The 12,065-nt window shown below is 37.6% G+C and overlaps 1 protein-coding gene across 1 annotated transcript in view; it reads left to right on the forward strand.

Annotated features, from left to right (window-relative positions):
• Positions 1 to 12,065, forward strand: part of KMT2E (lysine methyltransferase 2E (inactive)) — a 53,424-nt gene that overhangs the window by 5,466 nt on the left and 35,893 nt on the right. Inside the window, 1 exon segment of the mRNA XM_090135779.1 lies at positions 11,300 to 11,484. Coding sequence (XP_089991905.1) covers positions 11,414 to 11,484 — 71 coding nt within the window. The 5' untranslated portion in view covers positions 11,300 to 11,413.

The following is a 12,065-nucleotide window of genomic DNA, read 5'->3' on the forward strand; positions in this document are numbered from 1 at the left end:
TCCCTTTCACAGAGGGTGATGCTCTTATTTTGCTTTGAGTAGACAAAGGAGCGAACTCCTAATTAGTATGGTTATAATGGAACTGTGTTTCAGTATCACAAGACAGCTGATATTCCAAGTCTAGACAGTTAATCCTGTCTTAACTGTTGGTTTGAAGAAACTTTTTTGAATGAAGTGTTTTTGGGGTATTACTACTTAAACTGAAACTGAAGGCTTGAGAATTATAGCAGTTTATTTAAAGTTTTCTTGGGGAAGGTATGGTGAGATTACACCTCATTCCCTTTCTGAAGGTGTTGTAGAACTGTGAAGGAATTACTACTGACTTTATACGTAATTGATTTAAAAATTAGAATGGCTCTCTTCCTGTCTATGAGGATAAGTTGCTCCTTCAGATGCCTCACCAAAGCAGTGAGTTGGTTAGTTGTCTTTTTTTTTTGTTTGCTTTCTAATGGAGTAGGAAGGCTTGATGGGAATCTTAATATTCATAACCAAAAATTGCGTTACTCTCATTGATAAAGGTGAAGAAAAAAACGTACATAGCATTCAGACATTTGTGCTCTCTCCTTCTTTCCAGACACTTACATTCTCTTCCCTCAAAACAATAAAAGAAGCTCTGCATCTTTTTTTCCTCTATGTGGCAGTAGTATTCAGAGGTGAAAGCTGTATTTTGTGCTTCCTCTGCTGAGCAGAATCTCTTTGCTGTGTTTATTCCAAGATTGTGCATTTCTTATCTTTGTTGCTGCAATTAAAATACACACTGAGCTCTTACTTGAAAACACAAATCTATGAGGGTATGAATGTGGAATCTCTAAATTTCTTATATCAGTCAGTGTACTTTTGTAAGGTGATTGCAATTGAAAATAAAGTGGTTTTTATTCGTTTTTTATGTCGAACTTTGGTGTTTTTTGTGACTGTCCTTGAACATGGCATATTCATCTTTTTTACCTCCGTCTGTTCCCTTGCTTTCTCCCTCCAAAATCTTAGTAAAGAACATCAAAATATTGCTAGGTTGTTGCCAAGAAATACAGTCCAGGTTGACTTGTGGTTAAAATTGTGTAAAAAGGATTTTCTATCTGCTGCAAAGAATTAAGGTTTGTTTGGAAGAATGCTACTTTGCCTGGCCTGTACTTAGGTTCCTGTGCGCAAGTGCAGCAGGCAGTTGAATGTCTACAAAGTATTTGCAGAATTAAAAGTGGAAGCCCTGTTGTGCTGTTCATGCAAGTCAAATGTCACTGATAAGACAGCAGAACTGTTTTTTGTTGTTCTTTTCGTAATCTGCCTCAGTGGAAACAAAACAGTAATTAGTTTGGTTGAAATGTCATGCTTTTAATCAAACTGTGAACAATTTAGTTACTGTATAGTAGATATCTAATAATTACAGTAGGTCTCCAAATCTTACTATGCAGCGCAGAAACGTAAATGAGTAATTTTACTTGATGTTGTGAAGTCAGCAAAATGCTGAGATTAAACCGCTAACTGTTGTGTGTATGTATTTGTAGCCTCACCTTCCCTTTCCCTCCAGAAGCCTGACTCCCTTCTTGTGAGAAATAGCGGCCCTTTGAGTTCAGACATCCAGTGGCTGACCTGCCATTATCTGTATGGTTACATTTAGTTGGCTCTTACACTTATGTTGCCTGCAGACTTTGTGTATGGGAAACTGGCTGTACATAGTTGTAGAGACACCTTATACTTGGAAATGGTGAAGAGTAACTTCTGGAAACAGATTTGAATTTTTTTTTTTCTTAAGGAATCCTCATGTAACTTAAAAAAAAAAAAAAAAAAAAAGCCTGCATATTTAATCAACAGTTATTTTTTATTTTACATTAGATGGAGAAAAATGCTTGCAAGGAGACAGCTGATGCAGTAATGACTTAAAACTGAGATATTTTAAATGATTTGTTAGTTTTCTTAATATTTTAATTTTATATCTTGTGGTGATACAGTGCAACACATGAATGTTACATAGCTGAAATTAGTATATGGTTCCCAAAGCAGTAAGCAATATTGTTATCAAAAAGTAGTCTTTTCTCTTAAGCTCCTTCATACACTGCACTTCTTGTATATTTTAATGTCTTGATTCTCCCCTTCAATTAATTGTTAGTGCTCAAGTGGGTGGGCCTTTTTGTGCCTGGTTTACTTTAAGAAGTATGGCAAGTCTTTGGTGAGCATAAGTAGGCAGACTGGAGGACTGGCAGCTAATTTTTAATTTGGGAGATTGGTTTTCTGTAAATGTAAGAACAAATCTACAAGCATGCTATTTTCTGTATGCCTCTGCTTGCAATTGCTTTGGTAGATTTCAGTAAATTAGTTCTTATTCTTTCTGTAACTGCATTTGCCTTTGTTTCCCCTCTACCACTCATTCTTTTTCTCTTCCTAGTCCCATATTTTGTTTAACTTCCACTGAGAGACGAAAAGAAGGAGTGAAGAGAGAGAAGAGGTAAGGGGAAGTCTTCCATATGTTTTAATGGCATAAGTACCATCACTTCTTTAAGAATATACAAGAGCAGTGCTCTTGAATGGGATGGTAAAGGTGGGGGGAGAGCCTGGAACCCTTGGAAACTGGTTTGTCATATAACAGAAAGCTTTGGCTGACAGACTGCTTTTGGACTCGTGCTGAGTTCATCAAGTGCAGCCTTATATCCACTGACTAGGGTTGAGGTAATGCAAGTAATGATGTGCATGCTGGAGAATTGATACTTCAGTGATGGAAACTCAAGTTTTTGTTACATGGATCTCGAATCCAGTGGAGGTGGCAGTTTTCTTTGTTTTATAATTCAAAATCAAGATCGGTTTATGAAGTTGGCTTGTCATTCTAAACAGGACTAAGGTCTTTGATTGTAAAGTTTTGCATTTGTTGCATCAGGATACTCATAAGAATGCTTTGACTGTATTGGGGGCTGGATTAAAAGCAAAGTGGGATGAAGAGCAGCCTTACCCTGTAGTAGTTTGGCTGTAATAGCCTTGATTCTTTAATAAGTTGGTTTAAAGATGACTAGCTTTAAAATACAATTTGATACGCTTAATAACTTCTCACTATTGAAACCCAGTGAAAATCCTGAAGGGAATGGGACGGGACAGCTGTGAGCATTGTCCTAGGAGAGTCAAGAAGCAGCGTATTTAGCCATTCCTTGTTCTTTGTGCTGGCAACTGTCGTGTATATCTGCAAACCAACCACAGAGATACTTTTTTGGTTGTTTTGGTTGTTTTTTTTTTTGCTACATGACAACCTGTGAGAAGGAGCTGAGGTGGACCTGACTGCTGACAGTGTGTATGTCAGTGTGGCTGGCGCAGGAGGGAATTCAGGGGCTTGTGGTAAGGCACATTATGATGAGGAAGATAAGGAGGAGGATACTGTTATGGGATAGAGAGAACATGAGGTCTTGCGAGAATGTTTTGATAAAACTACAAGTACATGGGAAATCAGATTCTTCTAGAATAAATTGTTTCTTCTGTATGGTATACAGGAGTTGGTCGTTAATGGTACTCTATTGTTTATACTGTATCTGAGTGTGCCTTCTGTGTCTCACTGTTGTTTTTTTACCTTCTGCCCTCTTTTGTCTCATTCTACATTTGAAATAGACTGCTCACTTTTCTGTTAGGTTACCATAGAGAGCAGCAGCCAGCAATTGTCTGAATTTGAAGTCATAGTTGTTTCGGAACATGACTACTGACTGCAGCTTCAGTGATGTAATGCCTGGGAGTTGGATATCCTTCCTAATCTCTTAGCAAAATCTGTACTATGGTGAAACTGGTGGGGGGGAAATGGAGAAGGAACTTCATCGTGGGCAAGATTAGTCATTTATTCATGTGTTCTGCTTCTAGGTCTGGTTAAAGATGTGTTATCTCTTTGGAAGCAGTCAGCAATAAATAAATATTCCAATTCCTTTGATATGTTGTATTTAATCTGTGTATATAAATGTGCTACATGTGTTTTTCCAAATTACTGTGTGTGTAGATGCATACATATGTATGCATCTACATGTACACATGCTATAGTTAACTTTTGTATGTTTTTGTATCTGGTATTTGAATCGTACCTAGCATATTTCATTAAATTGTCAGAGTGCTCAGAGTAGTGATAAAAAGTTGAAATTTAGTAAAATATGGAAGTGTTTTAATAAATTTTTCTTACTATTTTGTTTTTTCCATGTCTCCAATTAGAAAATGGATTTTTAAAGAATAGATTGCAGGTAGGGATGCTCAAGTTTTTGAGCTGTTGGCTGCAGGACAGTTCAGGACAGAAGTTTTCCACACTGAATTTGTGGTCTGTGACACACTTTAGTGATAGATTCATTGTTACTTAGAAATTTCTCCTGTATAGATCATGTTAAAGTATAAGTATATAGTATACTGACATTTTCTAGGTAAGTTCTTGTGGACTTCTTAGTGAGAAGGGTGGTTCCCATGACTGCAGGTTAAAATTGTTGGCCTGTAAATCTGAAGGCAGGCATGACAAGAATTGCTTTTGCTAATGATTGCAAAACATGTATGAGCATATGATGTAATTGGGCTTGAGGGGGGAGGAAGATGTTCAAATTGCATACTCTGTAAACTCATAATAACTTATAGGAGGCTTTTTAGAATGTTTATCCTCTAAATTTGCCTTTTTGCAGTACATTCAATAGGCTCAATTTTAGATACTTAACTGAGTTTCTGAGTGTTACGTTGATTACCAACATTTCAAGAATGTTTTTATCTACCTCCCCTTACAAAGAAAATATTTTTGAGGGGAAGGCAGGCACCAGCATACCATAGAGATTATTTTTCCTGATGTGGTAAGAAAATCAAACAATAATATTTCTTATCATCTCTCTGTTAACCTGAAATGTCTTCTGTATACAAATTACGTCGATGTCAGCACAAGTCACTGGAGGTAGAAAAGTAATGCTGTCTTGTCGGTCTCTGTGTCTTGCTTACAAGAACTCTATTGCTGTGAAACCCCATAGTTAGTTTCAGAGTGATCCTGTATGACTGTGTGGAGCCAAGATGGACAGATAGGATGAATTTTCTCTTGGGAGCAGAAGCTGGAGTTGTTAGGTTTAATGCTATATGAGTGTAGTTATTTTGCTTTTATGTTCAAATTGACTTGACATAACCAGATCAGCATCGTGTTGTGGTTGAACTGAAAGATCTGGCTTGACTCAAGACTATCATGCAACTAGTCTCTGTATTTTGTGTTTGAATTTTATCTGTAAACGTGATAACTCTTCTCTATCCTTACTGCTGTTCCTTGGCCCGTAAGGGATAGAAAATTGACTGTGCAGATAAGTAACTTTTTATCAACAATTTCCATTTGCTCCAGTAAGCTTCAATTTAATTTCCTCAGATTTGTACATGCCACTCAAAGAGCCTTAATATGTGCACTGTGTGTATTCTGATACCTAAACCTTGCTCCAGGAAATTGTTCATAATGTTTTGCCTGTAGTTAAAGGGTGTGGGATGATGAGTTTAGGTTAGAAAGTTATGATTTATTTTTCCCCCTAGTTATATGTGTATACAGACCTTGTGAAGATGCAGAGCAGACGAAACGGGGATGGTAATTTGTGTTAATCTTTGCAGTGGCATTCGATCAAGACTTTGAGGTAAATTCGTGTGCATCAATGTAAAATCTAAATTATTTGTCTTAAATTAGTGCTGTTTCCTCTCTTGAAATAGCCAGAGTTCTGATTAGATTTTTCATCCTTACGATTCTGTCCTACATTTACAGACACCCTGGTAATAACATAGACCCTGAAGTATTCTATGATGAAATCCCAAAGATACCTAAAATCTGTGACTGCTTTGTTTTTTTCCCCTTTGTAGACGTTATTTGGCAGATGTTGATCGGTAGGGACAATTGGTAGGAAAATGTATCAGGGTTCTTTCATGCATCCATTGAAGTCATACAAACTGTCCAAGTAGAACAGGAAAAGAGAGACCATGTATTCATGTAATGGTGACTGATGTAGGAAACTTGAATTGGTTTAGCAGTCAACTTCCTGAGATTAGTTTAGTCTTTACATGGAAAATTCTCTGATCTTAAGCTAAAAAAAAATATATATACCTTTAGTTTATAATTTCACTGATGTCCCCTTATTAATTCAAAAATAAATGTTGTATTGCCACTCTCTTTCAATTCCACTAGAAAAGTTTTTAGCTTTTTCTTAATTTAGAAGTGTTTTTCCTTGTTATCTATTGTGCTGTGATAGGATATGGAAACCTATTTATGGGGAAGGAAACGCAGCAGTGACATTGTGTTTAAAACAAGCAAAAACAACTAAAAACCAAACTCTCATATAACAAATAGAATGCTAAAAGCAGGTTTCTTCCCTTCCTCCCCCATTTGGTTATCGTAGTTACCTGCTTGTGGTAAGTACATGAGATTGGCTTGATACACTTGGTGCTACCATCACCTCTTACCTTTAACTTCTCATAGAAGTTTTACAGCTCTGCACCTGAATGAGAGCTTTAGTGTGCTTGTCCATACAGTGTAGGTTCTAGCAGGCTTTCTTAGTTATCTTTCTCTTATCAAATAAGGTGAAATGTCTTGCAGAAGTGGGCTACTGAGTATCATAGAATGATAGAATGAATCATAGAATGGCTTGAGCTGGAGGGGCATCCTAAGGAGTTCCAGCCCTTCTGCCACAGGCAGGGCAGCCAACGTCCAGATCTGGTATTAGACCAGGTTGTGCAGGGCTCCATCCAACTTGGCCGTGAATACCTCCAGGGATGGGACATCCACAGCCTCTCTGGGCAGCATGTTCCAGCACTTCACCACTCTGTAAAGAACTTCCCCCTAACATTCCATCTTACCCTCCATCCTTGAGCTTGAAACCATTCCCCCTTGTCCTATCACAACCTACCCAAGTGAAAAGTTGATTCCCCTCCTTTTTATAATCACCTTTTAAATACTGGAAGCTTCCATGAGTTCTCCTCGTAGCCTTGTCTTCTCCAGCTGAATATGCCCAGCTCCCTTGGCCTGTCTTCACAGAGGAGGTGGCTCTCCTCTGGATCCTGTCCAACAGCTCCACATCTTTCCTGTACTGGGGGCCCCAAACCTGTTCACAGTACTCCAGATGAGGCCTCTTGAGGGCAGAGTAGAGAGGGACAATCACCTCCCTGTCCCTGCTGGCCACCCCTCTTCTGATGGAGCCCAGGATACCATTGGCCTTCGGAGCTGTAGGAGCACGCTGCTGGCTCATGTAGCTCATACCAGTATGAATTGTACTTTTCCAAGTACAGCAAGTATTGCCTGGTTTCCTTTGACTTGAAAAATGTTTATGTGATATGGAAAGAGTTTACATATAAAAATGAATGTATGAAATATATTAAGAACAAAAAACCAAAACAACAGCACCTAAAATATAAAGCCTACATAGAAAATACCATGGAAGAAATTGTCTGGACTCTTTACGTTTAGAGGATGATTGATAGCTGGTTGATAGCCGATTATGAAACCTTGTTGGTGTCATCAGGAGAGTTTGGCTAGATTTCAAGTTCTTAATTTTCAAGTGCACTTCGTCAGGGTGATCTGTCAACTGCTTGTTTCCTGAAGCTATTCAGTGTAGCTTTTGGTGGTTCCCCAAGAAACAAATGAAAGGGGAAGGGGTGAGAAGACATGCTGATAAAGTAGGCCTGTAGTTCCCTTTAGCCAGCACCTGATCAGAACTGCACTTTGTTTTGAATCTTGTAGAATTAGGTCCAAAAATATTGGTGTAACTTCAGGAGATGACCCGTTTAACTTGTAACTGAAGAGTCAGACCCTCTGTACTTGTGGTTGTGTTTTTTCTCTCCTCCTCCATGTACCAATGAAAACTGTTTTCATCTTCTGTCACATAATTGATCTTAGAAGGACAAAGCAGAAAGGAAACATGTGGTCTTCATTAAACCACAGAATAATATTGTGTAAGTGCAATACCTCATTGATAATGTGTAACTTATTTTCTGTTGTTTAATGCATAAATGATGTTCTTTGTATAAAGCCACACAGATGAAATAATCTGGAATGTATTGTGTTCTTATGCTTCCACTGCTAGAGCACCATTCACTTAAAAATACTGGTTCTGGCATCATAAGCAAAATAAATTGTGAGAAGCAGAGGTGAATTTTCAAGTATCTTTTTTTTGATAAGGCAGCTAAGTCAGCAAAGTCATTTGTGCTCTCTAGGGAGGAGAATTGCCATAGAAATTGTAAGCCACTGCGATTAAGTGACAGTGGAAAAGTGTGGTTAAGTTTTTTTTGCAAGAGATTGACAAGTTAGATGTTTTAACCAGGTTAAACAAAAACATTCATCTTTTTTAGATAGCTTGTCTTACCCTGGTAATATGACTGACTAGCTACAACTAAATAAATGCAGAATTTTCTCAAATAAGATGTTTTTCATGAAGTGAAGTTGTGCTGATGTGGTAGTATTGAGGAAGATGGTGACCTGGAGAAATTACCAAAATTCTTTCAGTGATGGTGATAACTTCAGTAAAAAGCACCTATGTAAATTTCTTTAGATAGTCTTGGGTGCCAGATTTCCAGGATTCTGGCAGAGTAAAGACTTGAAATAAATGCTGAAATTGAAAAGTGCTGTTATGATACCAGATAGTATTTTATGAATTATTTAAAGTATTAAGCTTAACAGGATAAATAATCCCATTTAGGATGGCTAAGGAAAAATGATCCCCTGATTATTAGATTGTCTGTTCTGAACTGTCCAAATTTTGTAGTCCAGATATAATCCATGAAAAATACTGGGAATATTTTAATGTCATGATAGTAGTTCTCATTGTGACATGACAGAAAGTAATTTTCCTTCATTTGAAATCTGACATCAGTGTTGTTTATTGTTGGATAGTTTATATGATTGTATCTCCAGTGGGTTGGGTTATTTTGTGGGTTTTTTTTTATTTGTTTTTAGAAAATTCAGTTAAAAAAACAAAACAAAACAAAAAATGACCACCATCACCAAAAGCTGTTTTGAGTTTGAGAAACCTCACAGTAGATGAGGCCTTGATCCCAGACTATGGTGACCTATGTGTCTTTTAGACACAGAATGAATCATAGACTGCTTTGGGTTTGAATGGACCTCTAAGATCATGTAGTTCCAACCCCCTGCTATAGACACCTCCCTCAAGACCAGGTTGCTCACAGCCCCATCCAGCCTGGCCTTCAGTGCTTCCAGGGAGGGACATCCTAACCTTTCTGGGCAACCTGTACCAGTGTTTCACCACCCTCACAGTGAATAATTATCCTAATATCTAGTCTACATCTGCCTTCTTCCAGTTTAAAGCCATTTCCCCTTGTCCTGTCACTACCTGCCCTTATAAAATGTACATACTTTGTAGCATACTGAAGTTGTTTTTTAGAGTGTTCTAATTACAGGCATAAAGTAAAAATCCCTATTATGCTAATGATTTGTTAGTGTAGGTGCAACTGAAGATAACAGTGGATCAGCGTGTCTTAACATGTGGTAGCTGATTTACCTGGATTAAACAAGTTGATAATTTCCTTTTGGATAGTAATTAATTCAGACTTGTTTTCTTTTGAAAAAGGGAACTAAATGGAAACTGAAGTTTTGTGTAAGTTGTAAATGAGGTTTCTGTAGGGCAGGGTATCTACCCTGTGAGTAAACTGTGGCAACTCTACGAACACTCACTGAAATGGTGAAAGGGATTTGGGGTTTTTTTAATGCCTGCTATTTCTCTGTACCTGCTTTTGGTTTACCAGTTTTTTCTCACTGATTGTTCTTGAAAATAGTCTGTTTTGATGCTGAATTTTACGCGTAGCTGGTGATACAGTGTGACGTTTGTGACACTTGGTAAGAAAATGGTTAGGGTTTACTATGAGAAAACAAGAGGCTTTGCACAAGCAACAGCTGGTCGGCCTGATTCTTTTCTACTCCATTGCACTTGGTGACTCATTTAGTGGGACTGAGATGTGACTGCTGCTTTTCTGAGAAGCAGTGAATTGGAGGTTTTGACACTAAAAAGCACGTTGAGATGTCAGGCTTCAGTAATGAGATCAGATGTATTGGGTGAAGACTTGCTATCAGTCTGTTCCTTAGAGATGTTCATTATTTTAGATACTCCATCATCCTTGAGATTCTGACTTGGTCAACAGAAGAAGCAAATTCAAGTTTGTCTGCATTGCTTTTCTGAAAAGTCCTTTTTACAAGTGCACCATTTTCCTCGAGGCTTGCTTTTTTTTCCTTGGCAATGCAGTGTGTTTGGCAAGGAGCGTGTTAAAGTATGTTGGATCTCAGAATTGTTGGGCTTTTGTAGTGTTACGTTTTAGCTGAAGTGCATGTCAGATGGAAGAATTGTATGTATTGCTACGTCTGCATATGCTTCATTGCTGAGTGATCTAGATTCATGCAGTTCTGCCATGGGAAGGAGTTTGCAATTCTTCATTAAGCAAGTAGTGAAGATGAGGGCATTTTGCTTCAATTACCTGTTTACATATCTACATCAGGATGTGAAATCACATTAGTTTACTAACCTGTGAATAGAGGTGCTAGTTCACAGCTCTTCTGTGTTCAGTCTGGTTTTCCCCTTACTCAGTAAGAGCAGTAGGTGACCGGTAGTAACTGCCATAGCAACTGGGGTTGGTTTTGTTTACTTGCATGAATCATCGTACGTTGTATCCTTCCTCTACAACTAAAAACTATTACTGATTTTTTTTGTTTGTTTGTTTGCCACTTAAGAAAATCACTACTGAAAAACATCCCCTTGATGTGTATGTCTTCTAACAATAATCCATAAAAATGAGATTGAAAATGTCGTTTCATATAAGTATTTGTTAATCATCATAGTTATTTTGGTTTTAAGAGATACGGAATGGGAGTTCTGGCCTTCTTTCATGGCATTTAGTTTCTGTTGTAAGCATTGGAGGCTTGGCTTTAAAAAAAGCCCCTAGCAGAAGTCAGGAATGCTTTCTGAGAAATACATCAAAAAAATTTCTTACAAGATTACTATTGAAAGTTAAAGCAACTAAGCTCTGACAGGATGGACCAGTAAGGAAGTGTACCTGATGTTCAGTATGTTTGCCTTAAAGTGAGTCTTTGTCATGTCACGGAACATGATGAATGAATTTTTGTGATCACAAATTTAAATGATAATATTTTCATTAGTTTGTAGTATTTCTGAATTGTAAGATCATCGTGCTGGTTAGTGTATTTGATATCAAAAGAAAACTGAATTCTCTATCTTCTTTTTGCTTGCATAAAATAACACTAAATTACTATGTCAGATATATATGTGATATAGAATCACCTGTTTTAAAATGATCTGACTCAATCTTCTGCTGTGTTTTGTGTTGTGATTTCTTTTCACAGGGTTTGTGGATGCACTTAGATGTTTGCAATGAGCACTGTGGCTGGCATGCCCCAGTGTTTTGGATACCAATGCATAGGACTCTGTAGTAATCGAATTTATCAGAAACGAACGTCATGAGCATAGTGATCCCACTGGGGGTTGACACAGCAGATACTTCTTATTTGGAAATGGCTGCAGGCTCAGAGTAAGTATGTTAACTTACTAATTAAGGTTCCTGATTTCTATTGCTTATTTTTTTTTCTACTGAGGATTTTTTTTTAATACGTTTAGTTGGAGAAGACTTGGGAGTCTCCGTAGTTATATTGGATTTTTAATAACTCTAAGCAGTAATCTATTCTTAAGTCCATTTTTTCCTTTTTGAGGAGAGTGAAGGAGCGAAGGTGAACTGTTCTACAGAGGTATGTTTTTTTTATTGCTTAGCAGACAGTTACTATCTGGTTTGCTTTTCACACAAAGTATTTAACAACTTCAGTGTTTCCTTAACCTATGTATTTAAAATATGTGTTGATTTCCTATGTTGGGGACAATTTCTTTTGGTATATTTAATTTCAAGAAAGCAGCAGTAAAGCACTCAGTCTCTGAATAGAGGTTGGTCTGGTCAAATAAATATCATTCCGTATGAGTAGTGTCCACCTGGTTCTTGAATATTATGAGAAAATAGTTTGCACAGTCTGAGAGGTAGAAGGCCGTGGTGGTGTTAAATTTTTTGCTGCTTTATATAGGTAACTCATCCCATGGAGGGACACACTGGGTAGCTGGTACTGA

The sequence above is a fragment of the Phasianus colchicus genome, chromosome 1, assembly GCF_987193195.1.
Source record: "Phasianus colchicus chromosome 1, bPhaCol1.hap1.1, whole genome shotgun sequence".
Taxonomy (NCBI): domain Eukaryota; kingdom Metazoa; phylum Chordata; class Aves; order Galliformes; family Phasianidae; genus Phasianus; species Phasianus colchicus.